General features: G+C 37.6%; 1 protein-coding gene across 17 annotated transcripts in view; it reads right to left on the bottom strand.

The window, feature by feature from the left end:
- fbrsl1 (fibrosin-like 1) overlaps positions 1 to 17,890 on the bottom strand; it is an 898,034-nt gene that overhangs the window by 821,714 nt on the left and 58,430 nt on the right. The window contains exon 1 of one of the 17 annotated variants that reach the window (XM_069932537.1): positions 8,238 to 8,321. The exons of the other annotated variants lie outside the window; for them this stretch is intronic. Within the exon in view, the coding sequence (XP_069788638.1) occupies positions 8,238 to 8,306 (69 nt within the window). The 5' untranslated portion in view covers positions 8,307 to 8,321. Of the gene's footprint in view, positions 1 to 8,237; positions 8,322 to 17,890 lie in introns of those variants that run through there. 17 annotated transcript variants of the gene reach the window in all.

Below are 17,890 nucleotides of genomic sequence, written 5' to 3'. Positions count from 1 at the left end.
ATTGTCAGTAGCTTCCAATTTGCACCATAAAAAGAACAAACATAATATATCAAATACCAGTAATTTGAAACAATTTTAAATAATGTACTGGAAACAAATTGAAGGTGGCACCCAGGAGCGAGCATGTGTTCAACAAGCTCACAAGTCATTCTTACTGGCTCAGAATTCTGGACAGGAATTACCATATCCTGCACAACTCCCCTGACTCCCACCATCCCTAGAAGCAACAAGGATAGGATTCCCCTTGTCCTACCACACCAGCCTCCCATCCAACATTATCTTCCACCTTCAACATTATCCTACCTTCTTCCCTTCTCCACTTTTCACAGTGACTGTTACCTCCAGGACTCTCTCATCCATTCATCCCTCCACTAAATGTCCCTTAGTACCTATCCCTGTGACTGCAAGAAATGCTATATGTGCCCATACCTCATCCCTCAACGCCATTCAAAGGTCACCTACTACATTCAGTACTCCCATTGTGGCCTCCTCTATATTGGATACTGGATAGTCAGATCATTTCAATGAATACCGTCACTGTGTTCACTGCAATAACAGGGACTACCCAGTGACCCAGCATTTTAATTCCACACCTCATTCCCACACTGACATGTTTGTCATAGCCTCACGCATTGCCAAACAGAGACCACCTGCAAATTTGAGTAACATCTTGGGCACTTCAACCAGACGGCATTAACATCTACTTCTCTGGCTTCCATTGGTTCCTTTCCCCCATCTCTTTCTCTATCCCTGTTTCCTTTCAATCAACTCCCCACCTACATTCTTCATTCAAAAAGCTACCCCCTCCTCCTCATCACTTCTCGGCTTTCTCCTCTGCTCTCCCAACCATATCCACCCATGTGCTCGCACCCCCTTCCCCCTTTTTATTCAGGTGCCTGTCTGCTTTTTTCTCATACGTTGATGAAGGGCTGATCCCTGACACGCAGATTATATTTCGTTTCCTATAGATGCTGCATGATCTACTGAGTTTCTCCAAAATTTGTGTATTACATTACAATCACAGCACCTGCAGACTTTCCTGTTTAAATTTGTCTGTTGATGTGTGATTTCACTCTTTAGCCTCTCCCCAATGGGAGGAGGGAGAAGTTTGTCTGGGATGTGATGGCTCTCTGAATGTTGGCTGCCATTCCGAAGCAACAAAGTTATTGGTAGAGTCCATGGATAGGAGGGACATTTTTTTGTTATGGTCAGAGCTCTAGTCACCACCTTTTGTAATTTCTTCCAATCTTACGTAGAGCAGTTCCAATACCATGCTATGATGCATCCATTAAGTGTGCTTTAAGTAGTACACTTGTAGCAGTTGAAAAGATGGGGGAGTGAAGAAATATTCTAAACTTCCTTCATTTTCCAAGGAAGGAAAAAACACTGACACAGCACAAGCCTTTCAGCCCTCAATATTGTGCAAACCCATGTATTCCTTTAAAAAAGTACTAATCCCTCCCTATCCTGTAACCCACCATTTTTTTCTCCATCCATATGCCCATCTAAGAGTCTCTTGAATGTCCCTAATGTTTCAGCCTCCACCACCATCCTTGGCAAAGTATTCCAGGCACCCACAACCCTCTGCATTTTTTTTAAAAAGCCAGATGTCTCCCCTCCCTTCATTTTGCACATATGTCCTTTGGTGTTTTCTAGTCCTGCCTTGGAAAACAGGTGTGAGCTGTCCACCCTATCAATGCCTTTCATCATTTTGTGGACCTCCAAGTCTCATTTCATCCTTCTATGCTTCAAAGAGAAAGTCCCAACTCTGCTAACCTGCCTGATAAGATTAGTTTTCCGATCCAATTAGTTTTCCAATCCAGGCAACATCCTGGTAAATCTCCGGGCTGTATATGATGTTATCTACATACACTGAAAATGTATCTGAAATCTCAGTGCCCATACCTGCCATGGGAATGCACTTCAGTTGATAATTCCAAAAGTTTTTGGGGAAAGGGAATGGAGGAAAGATAGGGGATTATTAGTTTATAAAGCAACCTAAAAATGGAGTAGCAAAACGCATAGAGGGATTTCAACGTGGAATAGATTCTGAAACAAGCCAATAAAGACCTCAACAATGAAGACGGTGTTTACATCTGGTACCGCACGGATGGCAGTCTCTTCAATCTGAAGCGCCTGCAAGCTCACACCAAGGCACAAGAGCAACTTGTCCATGAACTACTCTTTGCAGACGATGCCGCTTTAGTTGCCCATTCAGAGCCAGCTCTCCAGCGCTTGACGTCCTGTTTTGCGGAAACTGCCAAAATGTTTGGCCTGGAAGTCAGCCTGAAGAAAACTGAGGTCCTCCATCAGCCCCAGCCCCCATGACCACCAGCCCCCCCACATCTCGATTGGGCACACTGAACTCAAAACGGTCAACCAGTTTACCTACCTCGGCTGCACCATTTCATCTGATGCAAGGATCGACAAAGAGATAGACAACAGACTCGCCAAGGCAAATAGCACCTTTGGAAGACTACACAAAAGAGTCTGGAAAAACAACCACCTGAAGAAACACACAAAGATCAGCGTGTACAGATCCGTTGTCATACCCACCCTCCTGTTCGGCTCCGAATCGTGGGTCCTCTACCGGCATCACCTACGGCTCCTAGAACGCTTCCATCAGCGCTGTCTCCACTCCATCCTCAACATTCATTGGAATGACTTCATCACCAACATTGAAGTACTCGAGCTGGCAGAGTCCACAAGCATTGAATCAATGCTGCTGAAGACCCAACTGCGCTGGGTGAGTCATGTCTCCAGAATGGAGGACCATCGCCTTCCCAAGATCGTGTTCTATGGCGAGCTCTCCACTGGCCACTGAGACAGAGGTGCACCAAAGAAGAGGTACAAGGACTGCCTAAAGAAATCTCTTGGTGCCTGCCACATTGACCATCGCCAGTGGGCTGATATCGCCTCCACCCGTGCATCTTGGAGCCTCACAGTTCGGCGGGCAGCAACCTCCTTTGAAGACCGCAGAGCCCACCTCACTGACAAAAGACAAAGGAGGAAAAACCCAACACCCAACCAACCAATTTTCCCTTGCAACCGCTGCAACCGTGCCTGCCTGTCCCGCATCGGACTTGTCAGTCACCAACGAGCCTGCAGCAGACGTGGACATACCCCTCCATAAATCTTCGTCCCGAAGCCAAGCCAAAGAAAAAGAAAGAAAGAAAATATTTTAATGTGCTCATCAATGGGGAAATCATTATTATGTCAGAAGAAAAAGAGCTGCAGTAAAGCAATGCTCACAATTGAATATTTTGATATCATGCATTAAAGTATGTCAATTATCGAAGCAGGAAAATTAATAAGTCTTAAGAATTATCTACTTTCCAATCTATTTTCTTTCATTATACTTGAAATGCTATACGAACAACGCCAATCAAAGCAACAGGGACATAAAATTGATAAGGACATGCAAGTTGACTACCATCAAAATTCAATGATCAATCCAATAAATGTTTCCACCTGGGTCCTCAACTGACTAATGAATAACCTAGAAATTATAAACTAAAATATGATGGCATGGAGAATCACAGTCTGGATTCAGGTATCTTTTAATTCACACTTCTATACAAATAGTGTGAACAAGCTGGTCAGGCTTCAGAAGAGAGGAACATTTCACCACCAACCCCTCCCACCACAACAGAGTAAGGCGACTCACTTATCTTCAAGGGCAATGGTGCTGAAGTGTGGACAGTAGATAGCTTCAAGTACCTGGAAGCAAACATTTCCAATGACCTGGGCCAACCATGTTGACATCATGGTTAAGAAAGCCTACCAACGCTTCTATTTTCCTAGAAGAACATTGGTATTTGCTTTGTTCCTCATTTTAAGTAAATAATGAAAAGATGCAGGGGTGGGTCAGGCAGCATCCGTGGGTAGAAATGGTCAGTGTTTCAGGTCTGAAGTCTTTCACAAAACTTCCAAAGTGCACTGTCAAAAGCATTACAGCACAGACTGGGTACTGCTCAGTCCAAGATTAGAAGTTATAGAAATTAGTGAATGCAGCTCTGAGCATCATACAATTCTTCCTCTCCTCCATCTGCAGCTGTTTTAGAAATTATTTGCAAGTAATTAGATAATCTATCTTGAATACAAGTCACAAAGACTCACAAAATCATTAGTAATGGATGAAAAATCTCCATTAATTATAATATTGTTCAACGTGTGCTTTATCTACAATGGTGCCAATTATTTAGCAGCTTCCATTCCCTTGAAGAAAGTTCAACTCAAACTATATTTGTTCACCCAAAAAAATTCAATCTCATTTTTGGAAAAGTCTGAATTTTATTTTCCCCCAATCACCACTGTGCATCAAAATCTATGACACTAGTTTTGAAAAGATGAAGGTCAAACAATTTTCTCAAAAATAACCAAGCACTAGTTAATTTTGAATTAAATTCTGCTCAAGGTCAACCAGTTCACAACTCATTAAGTCACGGTATTCTTCAAGAAAAAAATGTAGTACTCGAGGAAAAATACATTTTCTGAGTTTCAACCTTGCTACAATTGGAATATGTCTAAAGAATACATCAGAACACCACGCGTATTCACAAGATATACAGTGCTCTCCAGAATGTTTGAGACAAAGACACTTTATTTGCCCCTGTGCTCCACAGTTTTAAATTTGTAATCAAACAACTCACATGTAATTAAAGCGCACATTCCACATTTTATTCAAAGTTATTTGTATACATTTTGGTTTGACCATATAGAAATTACAACACATTTTGTACTTAGTCCCCTCATTTCAGGGCACCATGTTTAGGACAGTGGTTCTCGACCTCTCTTTCCACTCACAAACCACTTTAAATATTTCCTCTGCCATAGGTGCTCTGTGATTAGTAACAGATTGCTTAAGGTGGAATGTGGGAGGAAAAAAATGTTTGAAAATCACTGTTTCAATCTTACCTAATTGACTCATTATGTGTACGGTTTTATAATTCCAAATGAAATTGGCCAATGGCAATTTTTCTTAAGCAAAACATTTCAGGAACAATTGGGTCTAGGGCAGTGATTCTCAACCTTCCCTTCCCACTCACATACCTCCTTAAGCAATCCCTTACAAATCACAGAGCACTGATGGCATAGGAATTATTTAAAGTGGTATGTGATTGTAAAGAAAAAGGTTGAGAACACTGGTTTTTGGATTTTACTTAATTATGATGAGAGTTCTTCTGTCATCAGTAGTTGAGGTCTTCACAGAAATATCAATCCCTTTATGATTATCAAGCTTACCAGTACCTTCTTTCTTGATGATATTCTGAGCCAGTGGTTTTCAAACTTCCCCCTGAACTCATTCCACCTTAAACAAATCCTATGCTACAAGTGCTCTGATTAGTAAGGGATTGTTTAAGGTGGTATGTGAGTGAAAAAGTTTGAAAACCAGTTTTAATCGTACCTAATTGACTTTTTAATGTGCATGTTATATCCCTTACTAATCACAGAGCACTTATGACATTAGGGATTGCTTAAGGTGGAATGCGAGTTTAGGGGCAGTTTGAAAACGACTATTCTAAACTGATGATTTTGGTGATCTTAAGTTTTGCGCAATGCCTCTTACTATTTTTTAAAAATATTTTATTTATATTTTCACACAAGGTTCCACAGCCATATACATTGTTAGTACAATCCTAGCAGCTTGTATTCAAATTTACATACACTCCATTCTCACTATTGACTGCATACACAAGCTTGCGACTTTACCAGTGCCCCCCACATCTAACACAGGATAGCTCATTCAGGTTTTGACCAACAACAAAAAACTTTACACCAGGATAATAAATAATAATTAGGGAACAGGGATTGTCACTGCTCAGTCGGTGGGCAATCGACAGGCCGATATATATTCCTCACTTTCCTTGATCGGGATTAATGCAAGGGAGAGGACACCATGGCAGGGAATGGGGGAATCATTCACTGCCATACGCCTACGTGGCACATGTATGGCTGCCAAATCCTTCGAAAAGTGTCATATTTGTTTCTCAAATTATAAGTTACCTTCTCCAGGGAAACACAGCTCTGTATTTCCATATTTCATCATTCAATACCAAGACTAGAGTTGGATCCATCTGACTGGAGCAGGAAATACACTGCAGAAATGAATTTATTTCCACTCCCCCTCTGAATCAAGACCTCTATGTTACTGCATCGAGGTAGGGCCATACTTGGACCCAATATGTCCCTTAAGAAAGATCTTATTTGAAGATAGCAGTGGAATGTCTGATTTGGTAAATCATTTATTTTTGAGTTGCTCAAATGACATTAATTGCCTCTATGTACCTGATGCCATTACAGCACCAGATGTCCAGGATCTTGTTACCGACCATTAATGGTATTAATTTATTAGGAGACGGACATTTTTGGGGACAGCCCCACTTTGCTGTTCAAATATTGGTTAATTTTGTTCCAGATATTAATGACATGTTTTAATATGGGGCTGCTCTTCTTTTCTGACAGCAATTTAGCATCCAATTTATAAAGTCCTCTGCCATCCTCTCACCCACCAGGTGCATATCAATGGTATACCTCCTCCCTGGAGAAGGAGGCAATGCATCTCAACTGGGGCTGCCCAATAATATTTTTTAAACTCTAGCATCCTAGGTACACTTAGACTGTAGTCCCATGTTAATTTTTTTCATCGAGACCCTTGCCACCTTCTTTGGCTTGGCTTCGCGGACGAAGATTTATGGAGGGGGTAAAAGTCCACGTCAGCTGCAGGCTCGTAACATTCTGACCTTGGTAGCAGCTGTTTGAATAAACCCCAGGGCAATGGACAGGTAATGTCTGAAAAAGATGCTGGAATCTTAGCAACACATTCATTTTGATGCTGTTAACCCTGCCCACCAATGTTATTGTCAGGGACATCCATCTATTTAAATCCTCAGCTCTCTTCAGCAAGGGGGCATAATTATAAATGGGACCCAACAGTATCTGACAGATGTCTTCGCTGTAAAAAAGAAATGGGAACAACAATTCATGCAATTTGGACATGTGAGAAAGTGAAAAAATTTTGGGAAGATCTAAACCAGATATTAAATAAAATCACAAAAAGCAATATACCAAAAACCCAGAGATCTTCTTCCTAAGTAACATAAAAAACAAAGAATTTGGACTCGATTTGGATGGTGCACAAAAAAAATTTGTTTTGATAGCCCTAGCTGTAGCAAAAAAATGGAAATTAGAAGATAACTTGAGAATACAACAATGGTATATAGAAATGAATAAATGTATTCCATTAGAAAAAATAACCTATAATTTAAGAAATAACATTACAATATTTGAACAAATATGGGAGCCATACATGAAACATAATAGAGAAAACCTACCGTGGACATCTACCACCTAAAATGGCAGAAGGAGAAGAGAATGAAAAGAACTGACTCAGTGGAATTTCTTGTTCATTTTTATTGAGTGACAACATTGTTTGACGGGTTTAATGTATCTCATTTTCTGTACTTTAAATGGGAAGGGAGGAGGGAAGGGGGGAGAAAATAACACTGTATATATTTAAGAAGGAAAATGTATGCATCTTGATCTATATGGTTTATAGTGTGAAAAATAAAAAATTTAAAAAAAAGCAAGGGGGCATAATTGTATAGGTTATTCAAGTTGCCATCAATATTAGCTCCCAGGCATTTGATCCCCTCCTGTGGCCACTTTAAATTGCTATTTTCTTTAAATTGGCTATAATTCCCCTCTGAGTGAAATCATCTCATTTTTCCCCCCCCAATTGATTGTATACCCAGAAAGTTTCCCATTGTCCTCCAATACCATGTGCAGTCGAGGGAAAGAAGTCGCAGGGTCTGTCAGATATATCAGCACGTCATCAGTAAATAAGTTGATTTTGTGCTCCTCCTGATCCACTCTATAACTTTTAATGTCTGGATCCTGGCAAATGGCCTCAGCTAGTGGTTCCGTCACTAGCACAAAAATAGCCGGAGATATCAGGCACCCTTGTCTACTAAATATGGTAAGTGGGGAAGCTGAAGAGATTTGTCCATTGATTGTAACCTTTGCCTTGGGCGCATGCCATAGTGCCCTAATCCGATTTCAAAATGTTGATCCTAACCCCACCTTCTTCATCACTTTAAATAAAAATTCCCACTCCAGTTTATCAAAAGCCTTCTCTGAATCCAGGGAAACAGCCAATCCCCTCTCATTTCTGATTTATGCCAGATTCATTACACTCAACAGTTTGCCAATGTTATCCACAACTTGCCTCTCTTTACCATTTTATTCTTGTTTTTCAGCCTCATAATGGCTTCCTTGAACTTCATTGGCACAACTCTGGTCTTCATGTTGAAAAATGGCAACTACAAACCCCAAAGATGATCATAAGCAAGCTTTGCTCTCTTATACCTGCACCAATGAAACAATTAAGCATTTGTTAAAGCAATTAATCACAAACACCTGTAAAGCCAAATAGTCCCCTCACTTCAGGGTACCATAATGTTGGTGACTATGTACAAAATGCGCTGTAATTTCTACATATTCAAATTAATTTGTATACATTTTGGTTTGACTAAGTTCTGGAATCTGCACTTGAATTACATAGGAATTGTTGGATTACAAATTTAAAACTGGAGCCTGTGGCAAATAAAAAATTTGTACCAAACATTATGGAGGAGCAGAAGTAAGCCCATTGGCCCATCGAGCATGCTCTGCCATTTTAATCACGAGTTGCACCATCCTTCCTAGCTTTCTCCCCGAACCCTTGATGCCCTGACTAATCAAATATTTGTCAATCTCGACCTTAAATACATCCAACATCCACTTCCATAGCTGCCTGTGGCAACAAGTTCCAAACAAACGCACAACCCTCTTACTGTAGAAATTTTTCCGCATTGGTTTTAAATCGATGGCCTTTTATTCTGAAAGTGTGCCCTCTTGTCCTAGACTCCCCTACCATGGGAAACACCCTTGACACATTTAATTTGTCCAGACCTTTCAGCATTCAAAATGCCTCTGAGATCTTGCAATACTACAACTCAATCATTGTAGTTTTGCTGGTCATACTTGGAAAAAAAATCTTTTAAACTCCAATGCTCAGCTGAGCCTGCATTTCTTCTACACTGTTGGCTTGGACCTTATTAATCAATAGCAATGCAGTGACCAAAAACAATTACATTTTTTTATGTTTATTAATACCAAAACTATTAACTACCAAAAGTATAGATCAAGAGTAGTCCCAATCTAAACAGTAATTTCATCTCAAGCCTTGGAAGCCTGCCAACAACAGATTTTAATGAAATATAGGATAATATGAAGCTAGGTTTACTGAACCAATTAGATGGTTTCCAAATGTGACTAAATTGCAAAACATCTTGTTAATTGCCTGGTTTTGAGAATAAAATATTCATTTTTCCACCACAGCAACTCTAGTCATGCATCTTAAACACAGGCATCTGCTTTCAAGGTAATTCACTTGGAAGCAATGATCACAAATGCAGCCTACATGTTTGTGATGTGGCTGTTCTGGGCGACACAGCTGTTTGCCCAGCAGCTACAAGACAGAAAGCGTTTGTCAATACATTGGAATGTGCTCGTGTTTTGTGCAAAAACAATTAATTGTAAAATAATAATTATGCATTTAGACTATATATCTGTAGGCATAAGAACACTTTTCCAGCCCCCATCTAATACTGCTGATTAATTTTCCTCATGTTTCACAGCCAGAATGTGATGCTTGTTCCAGGTTTTTTAAAATTACTCATTTTATTTAACAGCTGTAGCTCCTACTCAAAGCCTCTTGCCAGTTGAACTTTAACTGGCACAAATGATTAACCCCAGTCATGATAGTAATTAAAATAATTAGTATATTGATCTCATTATTGAGCACCCAGGCCATGCCCTCTTCTTGCTATTACCATCAGGGAGGTGGTGTGGGAGCCTAAAGATAAACACCCAATGACAAAAACCTTCAATCCGCTATCAGATTTCTGAATGGATAATGAACTACAGACACTACCTCATTTTTTTCCTCTTTTGCACCAATTTATGTACTTTTAAAATTTAATTTATAGCATTTTCGCACCTATAACATTACTGCAAAACAATGGATTTTGAGACATGTTCATGACAATAAATTCTGATTCTAGTTACAGTAGTGCAAGAAAAAATGTGGCATTTCAAATAAGGTATACAGATCTTTTACTGATGCCAGAGTACGTTAGCAAAGGAAGGTTCAAGAGCCGGATAGCTAATGAAAAATTATTTTTGAACCTTGAGGTTCAGGCTCTTGCACCTTCTTCCTGAAATTAGCAGTGAGAATATGTTGTGACCAGAGTGATAGGGGCCCTTCATGATGTTGGCTGCCTTCTTGAGGCGATATGTTCAATAGGTGAGAGATCAGAGCATTTGATGGGCTTAGCCAGGTTTCTGCATCCTGAGCAGTTGAATTCTCAAACCAGACTGCTGCAACCAGTATACTTTCAACAGTACACCTATAAAGGTTTGATCGAGTATTTGACAACCCTTCTAAAGTAGTAGTATTGGTGTGCCTTCTTCACAGTTGCCTTGAAGTACAGACTCCAGGAAAGGTCCTGTGATGAGTGGACTCCCAGGAATTTGAAGGTACTAACTCTCTCCATCTCCATCCCATCCATGCAAACAGTATTTTTTAAATAGCAAGGAAGATTTAGTTAATTATCAATAACATTTCAAAAAACAAAGTCACAATTACCAAATACACCACATTAAAAAACTTGCTTATAGAGCTGTGGTTCAGCAGATGCCATTCAGATTTAAAGGTTTGGCTACAAATTCTATTCCTGAGTTCATAAATCCCAACACACTGACAGAGCTTTGCATTGTTGCATGTTTTGAACCAAATCCATCTGGGTTTCTCAAATAGAATCAAAAAATCCCACAGCATCATTTTGAAGAATAGGTACATTATCCTACACCTGCCTTTCTCAGTTATCAATGAAATAGCAAATCAATGAATTGATCTCAAAGGATCCTCCATGTATAGAAGTGACAAAATAAGGATGCTGCATCAATATTTTATTCCATTCACAAAGCCTCAGAAAATAAACCAGTCTTTGCCTGTATCAGTAAACCCTTGAAAACATTTAGATTCAAGTACCATGCAACATTCATGCCACATCAGAATCAACTTTATTGTCATGAACACGTCATGGAATTTCTTAATTTGTGGCAGAACAAGGAGCAAATATTACTATAAATTACAATTACACAAATCAAGATTTTTTTTTATATAAATACTAAAGAGAAAAAGGGTGGTCAAACATCAATTACAGTACAAATCTGATTATCCAATATCAGATTCTCTGAAATCCTCATTTATCCAAAAAAAAATTTTCAGAGCCGAATTGAGCAGTGGCCCTTGGGCTCCCGGGCAGTTGCAGGCCTCTGTGGGGAGGTGCTGGAGATTGGCGGTGGCCAGCATTTTTTGATGAGAATTAAACATTATTTTAATGCTTTAAAAGCCTTCCTTTGTTTGTTGTTTAAATGCTGTCACAAGTAATTTGCGGTTGCTACTGGGCTGTTTTTTTTTAATTTACCAAAATGGGCAACCCACCCAAAAGCAATGGTCCATTTTGGCCAATCTCACATGCTTCATGTCCACATCTTCCTTAGTTTAAGGTTTTCCTTGCAAATAATTTTTTTTAAATTAAAATAGAACACTACATTATTCCAATATTAACAAACACTAATTTCAGACCGCACCAATTATCATTTGAAGTTCACAATATTTCACTAAACTTGGATCAAATGCACTAATTAACCTCCCCAAGCAGTTAAGTTGATAAATTGGAGAAAGAAGTTTTGAGAACGATATACAGAAAAATTCAGAACGGAAAAAGATAGTTATTAAATAAAATCATTATAATTCAATACTGATTTATAGAATTGAGAAATTAATACAAAGAACGAGTCAAAATATTACAAATGGGGGAGAGGGCTCAAAGTATTGGCGTGGCAGTTAAAGACGGAACAAGCTTCTAGAACAATTAATGCAATTAAAAAAGGATTCAAAAATTACATACAACCCTCAAGATATAAATGATTCTTTTAGAGAATTTTATTGCGAGACTGTATACTTCCGAGTCGGATAATGATGAAGTTAAAATTACTAACTTTTGAGCTGAAGTTCAGTTACCTTTATTGAAAAATCAAGAGCTTAAAGAGTTAGACTCCCCTTTTGCACTTAGAGAAATTGTCGATGCACTTAAATCAAATGTCTAATGGTAAACTCCAAGTGAAGATGGGTTTACATCGGAATTTTTAAAAATCCAGGATTTGTTAATGCCTCTTTTGATGGATGCTTTGAAACAGGCAATGGAGGTTCATTTTTTATTGGATTCTTTTTCTAATGCAATTAGAACAGTTATCCCTAATAAAGATAGATATCTGTTAAAGACAATCCTATAGACCCATTTCATTTTAAAATGTTGATTATAAAATTGTAGCTAAGGTTTTTGCAAATAGACTGGCTAAAAGTATTTACCAAGTTTAATTCATCTAGATCATGCTAGATTTTATTTTTTTTAAATTGCTATTCTGTAGACAATATTACAAGATTAATTAGTTTGATTCATATTTCTCAGAAGAAATCCAACTTAGTAATGGTCTTGTCATCAGATGCCGAAAAGGCATTTAATAGGTTAGAATGGATTTTTTTTTTTGTTTAAATTACTGGAAAAATTTAGGTTTGTATAAATATTTACAAGTTGGATTAAGTCTTAATATAAAAATCCTTCTACTAGTGTGGTAAAAATAGCCAAATATCATCAGCATTTTCATTAATGAGATCTACTAGACAAGGATGCCCTTTATCCCCAGCATTATTTGTATTAGCTATTGAACCTTTAGCACAATTGATAAGACAGGATAATAATATTAGGAATATTCAAGTTAATTCTGATGAATTTAAGATTAATGTGTTTGTTGATGTTTTGATTTATTCAACAGAGCCACATAATTAATTAAGTTCATTATATAACAGATGGAAACAATATGGAGAAATATCAGGTTATAAAATTAACTTGGATAAAAGTGAGACTATGCCACTGGTTGATGAAGATTATACTCAAGGTAAGAAAATTGTTCAATTTAAATGGTCAGAAAAAAATTAAATATTTAGGCATTAGAATTGGTAATGATTTTGATAATTTATACAAATTATTTACCCTTATTTCATAAAATTAAGGAAAGCAGATGGAATGATTTACCTAGAACATTAATAGGCAGAGTGAATTGTACCAAGATGAATATCTTTCTTAGAATTCAGTATCTTTTTCAATCTACTCCCTATAAAATTCCTCAGAAATGTTAAAAGTTGGAATTTTATAATTAGAAATTTTTAAGGTAAAAAAGTATGAGCATCTTTACAAAAGTTAACTTGGAAGTATGAATTGGGAGCTTTGTAACTCCTGAATTTTAAAAATTATTACAAAGGGGCATAATTGAGGTTTATTAATAGGATTATTTAAATCAAACAATTAATATGGGTTAATATAGAGTTAAATAAGATTGGTGAGAAATATATGGCACAATTTATTTACAAGTAGAATATTAAGTTATTAATTCTTCATAATCCACTATTTTGAGATATTTAGTTGAATTATGGAATAAGATTAATGATGAGATAGGTGCACAAGGAAAAATTTCATGTAAAACACCTTTACATCAGAATAAGCTTTTTCCTTTTACCCTTAATAACCAGTTTTAGAAAATATGGAATTAAAAAGGAATTAAGTTGGTTATTTCTTTTCAAAGAATGTTCCAAACAATTACCTTTTTTTGTTATCATCGAGTTAAGGCTTTACTATTGGATAATTTTGGACATACTTTAAAATTTGAAATTTTACTTACGGAAGGTAGTACAAAAAACTTATTTCAGTCACGTACAAATTATTGCAAAGAAAAATGCCCAAATTAAACATTCATAAATCAAGATTAAAGTGGGATAAATATTTGGGAATAACAATATATCTAGATAATTGGAGAACAATTTGTATGGATGACCAAAATTGTTAATGTGAGATTATAGATAAATACAAATGATGTATAAAGTTATAATGGACTAAACACCTCAGAAATTAAAGAAATACAATTTCTTCAGTTTTAAATTTTAGATGTTGCAAGGAAGTAGATTCTTTTTAAATTAGACTTGGTTATGAGATAGTGTTAAATTATTTTGGACACGACTTAAGGAATTTCTGGAGAAAGTTTTAAAAGCTCAATTACCAATGGACCCAATGTTATTTTTATTGGATAATGTTAAAATGCTTACTTTAAAATTGAGATTGACTATGTATCAAATTGCGTTTTTAAGATTAGCAATGGCTGTTGCAAGAAAATGTATATTTACATGACAATCATCTTTTTTCCAGAAAGTATGGAGCCTTTATTTAGACAAAATGAGTTTAAAAATTTGAATCTCTTGTAGCTCGTTGTGGTGGTGTTGTCCTGATCCGTGGCAGTTTATTGAATTTGTGTTTGTTTAAATCTTCTTTTTCTTTTAACTTTCTTTGGGTTATTAGGTGGGATGGGGGGGGGGGAGAGAAAGGGAGGGGGGTTATTTTGTATCTTTATAATGATATATAATATTGTCAACTCTTTTGTGGTTTGTTAAATTTTAAATATTCAAAAAAATGGCAAAACAAATGTGAAGGCAACATTCCATCATATTACTCCTAAATATTGCCCCACACACACACACACACTCTCTGAGGTCATATGTTTTAACAAAATCAATGGGAGAGCATTATTGAAAAATGACTGAAGTGCAATGTATCTGTTACTAACTACTGTACTTACTAAGTCTTTAAACGGACTTGAGTGCAACTGTAAAAATCTATCAAAGTTTGTAGCCTGGTATTTTCACAGCTATTACAGAAATCGACATCATTAGTCAGCAATACCTTCCAATGTTCTATTTATTACTTCACTGGTTATCTCTCCTGTGAGACCTATTGGATTAAGTACACTGTAGTTTGAAAAATTATACAATTCTTGAAAGGAGAAAAGGCTTCCTTGGTCAAAATATAAATTGTGTCATGTGTTTGTGTTGGTGGCCTTCAACAAAAACATGCTCTGAATGTTTTGATGGAGTGGGAAAAGAAAAAAAGTAGGTATTATTTCAAAAAGTACAAGAGAGATTAAAAAAAATCAAGCACCAAAACAAATCCAAACAACCCAAATGTCAAAACTAGATTTCAAATAACTTTAAAGTTCAGCTCAGTAGAAAGATTTGTGGCCTTGTATGACTGCTAAATCCTACTTAATAATACTGCAGATGCTGGAAACATGAAAACAAACAGAAAAATGCCAGGAAAGCATAAATAAACTCTAAGCGCTAGAAATCTAGAAATTAGAAACAAGTTGAAATAGTCTTATATACAAGCAGAATCTGAAGCAGGACACTGTAGATCAATTATTCTCATTAAGATGAATTTTTAATGTTGGTTCAAATCCAGTTTTGACAATTGGGTTGATTTGAAAACAGTTGCTTAGTAGTAATGAAAAATGAAAGTAAAGGATTGGTACAGTAGCTGTAAAGCTTAAATAGTAAGCCTATGGTTTATCATTGAAGTATATTAGGAATGAAAACTACAACTCAAAAGAAAAATTTACTTCAGGTTAAATATATGTGAACATTCCACAATTCAAATATAAGATTTTAAAAGACACAAAGACATTCAAAGTAGATCCATCAATATGTAGTTGGTACATGGGCATTCAATCCTGAAAGTAATCATTTGAAGCAGTGGCTTTAAAAACTTTAACCAAGTGCTCCTTTATTCATCTAGAAACCATGCACTTTTCACAAAGAATTATGGGAAATTTATTATTAATCATGAAAGGTAGTTTTTTTTAAACTCAGATGTAATTAAAATTGATGAATACCTTGTGCTTTTTTTTTATTTATTTTTTTTATATAAATCAATATGTTTGGAAAACAACCTCCAACTGAAGTAAACTGCATCTTAGATTCTTGTACCAGACAACATTGATAATAGCCAATCTGCAATATTCCTTGCTACCATCACAAGATGGTGATTATCGATGATCATGTCCATGATGGTTCAGAGCATAGCAGAGTGTAAATATAAATATTTAGTCATCTTTAGAAATACCAAGTGATCATGCATCTCAACCTACTCGAGTGCTCAGTCTTCTACCAGTGCAACTTATTCTACATTATATCACAATGCAACTTAATATCCTCCAAAAAACAAAGGTCATGCAACAACCAAGCTAGATTGTTTAAGTTAAACAAGAGTGTTTGCAGACTGATTAGTTTAATACACAAAAGTACGAGAGAAATTCAGCAGGTAATGCACCATTCAAATGAAGCAAAGAACCAAAGATTCAGGCCAGGTACGAGCAAAAAGCAGGCAGGTGTCTGAATAAAAAGGTGAGATGAGAAGGAAAGGAGCAAGAGGAGGGGCACAAGCCAACTGGCAAGAGGTCTTGGGTGGAAGGGCAGAAAGGATAAAAGTTGAGAGGTGATTGCTCTTCGAATGGAGAAGCCTCACAGAAATCAGAGAAGTAGGTTCATGCCATCTGGTTGGAGAGTGTCCAGATAATAGTGTTCCTCTCCCAATTTACAGCTGGCCTTGATTTGGCAGTGCATGGACAGACTGATTAGTGTGGGAATGGTGCACAGAATTGAAGTGATTAGCCACTGGGAAGTCCCTGCTATTGCAGCAACGATACAATCTTCTAGTCTGCATCCAGACTCTCAGATGTAGAGGAGGCCACAACAGAAGCACCAGATGTAGTAGATGTACCCTGCAGATACACTTGGAAGGACTGTTTGAGCACCTAAATGGTGGTAAGTAATGGAGTTCCTTGGACCAGATACACTAAAACCCCTGTTAACTGGAATTCAACCAATTGGCAAAAAAATAAAAACCATCACACCTCACCATTAGATTACCAATCATTCAATGTACAATTTCAAACAACTGGAAAATACACTCATCTGGTGTCTACTAATCTTCATAGGTGCCAGATCCCAGGGATTTTACAGTATTCTTGTTCAGGTGATGGCATCTACTGGACAAGACCAAAAATGGGCAAGTATGGTCTGTCCACAAAGTATCAAACAAAATCAGGAGTATAATATTGAGAATAAAGTTGGCAAGTTGAGTATAGATCCAACAGCACTGAAGAAGCTCAACACCTTCCACAACAACAAGTCCAAGTAAAAGGGGGGCATGGCAAGATGGCGTAGAGGGAAGACGTGCAGTTCAACCCTTTCCCCAGTTAGACATAAATACTTGATTTTAAAACCTGTAAAAGTGGTTAAAAATAATATTTACAGATTTTGGAATAGTGGAGGATTGAAATGGCTACAAATGTGAAGAAATCAAAAACTCAGTTGCAAAAGAAATTACCCTATAAATGTGTTGAAGAATTGAGGCCTACCTACCAAGTTGAAGCCACGGAGTCGTTGACTGGAGTTTCCAAGCATCAAAGGACCCCTGCTCGGCTGAGTATTACACTGCCACCAATCGTGCGTCCGCAAGATGGTGCCGGTTCTGTGAGGAGCTCAGCCGACTGTGACTCGTGCCCCCATGAGCCCAGGCGGATCAGCCGAGCTGGGACAGACGTGCAAGCCCACAATAATGCCTGGTTGTCTAGGGGCACACAGTGTAGAGTCGGAGGACGCACCTGCGCGGTCGGTGACTCTTCCGGGCATGCGCTATGTGTCGCGAGTTTAAGAATTATTAGAGAAGGTGTGGGCTGTGGGGGAACCCAAAAGATGGCGGGCTGACGAGGTCGGCACGCTGTCGACAAGTATTCAGAACCGCAGCCACACTGGAAGAGGAACCATTGTGTAGAAGAGGAAGAGCCCAGCGCTATTGGAATCAAAACAGGAAGAATATATGGGGACTGGGACCAG

Source organism: Narcine bancroftii, chromosome 4, assembly GCF_036971445.1.
Source record: "Narcine bancroftii isolate sNarBan1 chromosome 4, sNarBan1.hap1, whole genome shotgun sequence".
NCBI classification, from domain to species: Eukaryota; Metazoa; Chordata; class Chondrichthyes; order Torpediniformes; family Narcinidae; genus Narcine; species Narcine bancroftii.
The sequence above is the reverse complement of the archived record's forward strand: the minus strand, read 5'-3'. Positions and strand labels throughout refer to the sequence as shown.